Source organism: Tarenaya hassleriana, unplaced genomic scaffold (genome assembly GCF_000463585.1).
Source record: "Tarenaya hassleriana unplaced genomic scaffold, ASM46358v1 Cleome2, whole genome shotgun sequence".
Classification (NCBI taxonomy): Eukaryota; Viridiplantae; Streptophyta; class Magnoliopsida; order Brassicales; family Cleomaceae; genus Tarenaya; species Tarenaya hassleriana.
In genome coordinates this window covers 2946864-2951979 of record NW_010965372.1, presented here as the reverse complement: position 1 = coordinate 2951979, position 5116 = coordinate 2946864, and the positions used below count along the sequence as shown (strand labels likewise).

Below are 5116 nucleotides of genomic sequence, written 5' to 3'. Positions count from 1 at the left end.
TATATATATATATATTGCATGATCTTATCACTACAAGACAAAGTTTAAAACATGTTCCCGGACCCCGAATATGTTATTCCAACAATAATTATGTAAATGTCTAGAGGTTTGATATTCTAACATTTCCGGGCCATCATTTAATTACATATTGTTATGGGTATTTAAGATTTAATTTGATAACACATGTAACTTGAAAAAAATTCATGTATGACTATTTTAATGCCACATTTGGTAAGTTTTAGAAGTTTAGTTAGGAACATGAAAAATAAATAAATAAATATATGCTCTCATATATTTGATTGAAAATCTAAGCAATATATCGGGATGCACTAAAGCTATTGCATGTCTTATTTAATTTTGCATCTTCCTATTTATCAACTTGATCAAAAGGGACATGGGTCCATATAACTATATGATTGTTACATGTTGGGTACCAAAAATTCAATAATTCATATACGGATTTATGAGGGTGTTATTGTTAGCTTAATAGTTTGTTATTTAGATTATAACTTCCTGAATTTTGGGTTTTCACCGAGAAAAACTATTAAATTACACTACCATGGATAAATATTTCAGATTTTGATTTTTTTTGGATTATATTTTTCAGTTTTATGTTAGTTTTTTTATTTTGTTTCTGATTTTTTTTTATTTTTATCAAATAAAGAATTATATAATATTTAATTAGATTTTTATTGAGATTTTTATAGTCTAATTGCCCGTGACTTTCAACATAAAAAGAAACCCAACTTTGATTAAAATTTATTCTCCTCGATTTCCCCTCTAAATTATTGTTTGGTATCTAAAATTTAAATTGAATAAAACACTTTTCTTAGCTTATAATAACAAAATTATTAAAAAAAATATTCTCATTAAGGAAAAAAAAACACAACAAAGGAATGCGGCTTCTCGGAGCAGATTCAGGCCACCATGTGCTCCGGCTACATGTGTCACACAGCCTCTATTACTTTATATAAACAAATCAAATTAAATAATTCTATTAATTAACATATAATTAAGCTAGGTGTTATCCTTAGTTAAAATACATGGATAAAAACAAACATATGATGATTATCGATTACATTTTCGTTTTGTTTTGTTTGTAATGTAGAAATATATATATAAATAAATATATGTAAAAAAAAAATATGGGAGGAGAGAAGAGTCAAAAGTGGCCATTCGAGGAGTCTTTGGGGTTAATCAATAAGGCAAATCTCTTCATAGATTCTAAGGGCCAATCAACTCGTTGGTCCACTCCTACTATAAAAGTACATTTTTTGGAGCTTTATTTTTGTACCAAAGTTATGATATTTCTTTTTATATATTTTCCAAATTTTTACTTTTTTAAATAAATAAATAAATAAATGGAGCGCTTATAAATTTATATAGATTATACATAATAGACAATCTAGAAAATTATTATAGCGGTGGATTTAAATATGTTCGAGAGATTTATTTGCAAAAACAATTAACATTATTTCGAATCAATTTGTTATCACATTTTTTATTATAAAATTAGGTTTAATAGTATAAAAAAAACACGAATTCCTCCATTTTTTTGTGTTCTATTTGTTATATAGCCTTTTATTTTTGTATAATTTGATTAGGAAAAAATAATAGAACTTGAATGTCTGTAGAAGGATGTTTTGTAAATTTAGGACAAAACATATATGTGTAGTATGCAATTGAAGTTGTTCATATTTGCTATAGTTTTCTTTTATGCACATCTATTATCTATTTTTCAAGTCCAACCAAATATCACACCAATATCATTACACACACACACACACATATATATATATATGTATATATATACATATACATATATCCTGTGCCCTTTGGTGCAACAAGCGTTTCTTTTTTCTTTTTATGTTTCCATGAAAAGAAAAGGAGGAGAAAGTTCCCTTTTGAAGATGCCTATAGTTTTGGGAGTGACTGAAAATGGACATATGCTCAACAAAAACCATAATATATAAAATTGTATACAAAATATAATCTTTCCTTTAAATTAATCCAAGCGTCGACGAAGATGGGATTCTTTCAAAAAAGGCATATTATTTAAATAAAATTTATGGATATTCCAAATTAAAAAGTATCCCAATTTCAAATCGGAAAATAAAACATTTATTAATTTTTATCGACCGGGCTTTAGGCTGATTTGGGCCTTGGTTTGGGCTTTAGGTCATTATCATCATTCAACTGAAAGACTGTGACATTGTAGCATCATATATGAAAAGCCCAGCTTATTTTTAAATCATGTAATGAACCGGAGACTAAACCAATGAACCTTTTGGATCTGGTTGGATTATTTTCATTAAAAAAAATTATAAATTATTCGGTTTTTCTATACCGGTTTGGTTCGTCTTGATTCTATTTCGGTTCCTGTATGGTTTAGTTTTGTTTTTTATAGATAACAATATTTATTTAAAAAAAAATCATTTTTTTATTCATTTTTATTCGGTTCTTTGGAATTATTATTATTATTATTAGTATTCGATATTCGATTGGTCGGTTGTTAACCAGATTTACCTATAAACCTATCATATTCTCAATTAAATCTCCAAAAGGCCCATTTAAATGGGCCTATTCGGGAAATTAGGCCCATTTCATGAGACAATCAGCTGATCGAGTACTTTGACCAGCTATCCGATGTGGCAGTAAATTATTGGTTGCCAAACAAAACAAACTAGTAATAAAACTGGGGAAAGCAAGGATATATAGTACATAAACCATGTCATAACCGTAATAAAACCGATGTTTAAAGGGTAACACCGTAATTAAGAAGGGAATTATCCAAAGTCTTCCCCCTTAGTCCCTCTCCTCAAACGAAATGGAAACATTGGGTTCAGTTTCGCACGCACCCAGACCTTTTTAATTCCCTCGGTATCATTTGGCTTCCTTTACATTTTCTCCGTACCAATCTCGCCGCCACCGGTGGATTTCCGGCGATCTGTTGTCTCCGGTCGCGGTTTATCATCTACGGAGTTTGTATTTATTCTGTTAGGGTTTGCGACTGTCCTCGTTCTATCAAGGTCTGAATCTCGGCCTGCCGTATCGATTTTAGGGTTTCTGTTTTCTCCATTTTTCGAGGATTGAATCATCGTTTTCTCGAGTGTCTCGGGTTGAGTAATTTTGGTTACGGAAGTTACTCTCTAGGGTATTTGAATTTTTCGTGCTCGATTCGGCTTTTGGGTCGTCAAGGATTTCGTTTTTTCTTCTCACTGTTCAGTGATTTCCGGAGATGCCGCGGAGTTCGAGGCATAAATCGAGCAAGCATAGCTCTAGGGATGCGAGAGAGCACTCTGATTCGGAGAAAGAATCTAGTTTGAGGGAGAGAAAGAGCAAAGGCGAGAGTAGTATTAGGGTTTCGAAGGAATCGGGTTCGGGAGACAAACGCAAGCTTGATTCCAAGGAGTATTACGATTCATTCAACGGTGAGTATGGGGAGTACACTTCCTCGAAACGCCGCAAAGAAAAAACAGAAGACAGCGTTAATGATAGGTGGAATGGCGGAGATGGGGATAGAGGGGAGAGTCTGAAGAAGTCGAAGACTTCAAGTGAGAAGAGTAGGAGGAGAGAGGAAGTAGAGGGTGAAGAGACGAGGAAAAATAGTTCTAAGAGTGACGGAAAACATAGGGAATCAAGTCGAAGGGAAAGCAAGGAGATTGGGAAGGAGAAGGATCGAGACAGAGACAGGGATCGCGACAGGAAGCATAAAGAAGGGAAGAGTGAGAAGTTGTATGATGGTGAAGACCACTATGGATCCAAGGTGGTCTCTGATAAAACTGGTAAGGTAACTCGATCATTTGATGATCGATTTAGTAATGACATGACCTCTGAAATGCTTGTTTCCATTAAATTTGAATGTCGAGTCTCAATGCATGTCCTTCTCGTGTGTTTTTTCTTATGTTGTCAGAGGATATTTTCTTGAAAAGACCCTGATTGGTTATCAATATTTAGTTAGTTTCAATAAAAAGACAGTTGATTTGGCTGTTTTGCAACCTGCATTGCGATTAATTCCATAGCCAAAGCTCGAGATTCAATGGGTTTCTTGCAGTTTCTGAGACGGATTAAGATTCTCGTTGGCAGACAAATTTAAGGATGCATTGTTTTATGAAGAGGTTCTAGCATCTTGCTATGTCTTCATTACTGTTGCTACTTGGCATTGGTTGCATGATTGTATCCCTTGCTACTATTCAGGAATAAGCATCTATGGGCTAGTTAGTTTGGTGATCTCAATCTGATGAACTAAGTCTCGAGTAACAACAAGATGGCCGCTACTAACTAGGGAGGTCTAAAAAGTTAGATAGTGAAAAATAGATTTTTTCTATACCTTTTCTAATCTTTTTTCTTTAAATAAAATATTTCAGACTTGAATGCTCAAGATCAGTTGCAAAGTCCAGGGTCGGAAAATTATTCTCAGAAGCGAGCAAGGCGAAAGAAGGATGACTATGGTGATGGGGATAAGCATCAAGATAGCGTCAACGATGTAAGTGAGAGGCGGGGTGAAAACATTAAAGATGGCTATGTTAAAGATGGAAGACAGAAGGAAGAGAATCCTGGAGATGTTGAAGTTGAGAAACAACGGGGTGAAAAGCAGAAGGATGACCGACCCTCTAAAGAACACTCAAGGTCTGATGATAAGCTCTTCTATTGTTGGGGAAATCTTCTTCCGAGATGAGAAAGAGGCTTCTGAAAGTAAACGGAGGAAATCAAAATTTCAGGAGAACGACCATGACCTTGGGCATGAGCCTGACAGTGAACATGATGGATATCGTGACCGTTCTCGTGATTATGAACGCAGTCGAGACTATGATCGAGGTCGAGATCGGGACCGTGAGCAAGATAGGGACTGGGATCATGAGCGAGATAGGGATCATGATCGGAATAGAGATAGGGATCGGGAGCGTGATCACGATCCCGATCACGGTCTTCGCGATTATGAGCATGACAGGGACCGTGATCGGAGTAGAGATCGAGACAGGGGTCATGATAGGGAAAGGACCCGTGACAGAGAGAAAGACCGTAGTCGTGATTACTATCATGATCGAGAACGAAGCAAAGGCGAATGTGACAGAGATTTTGATCGGGACAGCCGCCGTCAAAAGGATAGTAGGGA

General features: G+C 35.0%; 1 protein-coding gene across 1 annotated transcript in view; it reads left to right on the top strand.

Moving 5' to 3' along the window:
- The first annotated feature begins 2768 nt into the window (after nt 1-2768).
- LOC104811924 (zinc finger CCCH domain-containing protein 13) overlaps nt 2769-5116 on the top strand; it is a 5062-nt gene continuing 2714 nt past the window's right edge. Inside the window, 3 exon segments of the mRNA XM_019202433.1 lie at nt 2769-3785; nt 4368-4652; nt 4684-5113. Coding sequence (XP_019057978.1) covers nt 3239-3785; nt 4368-4652; nt 4684-5113 — 1262 coding nt within the window. The 5' untranslated portion in view covers nt 2769-3238.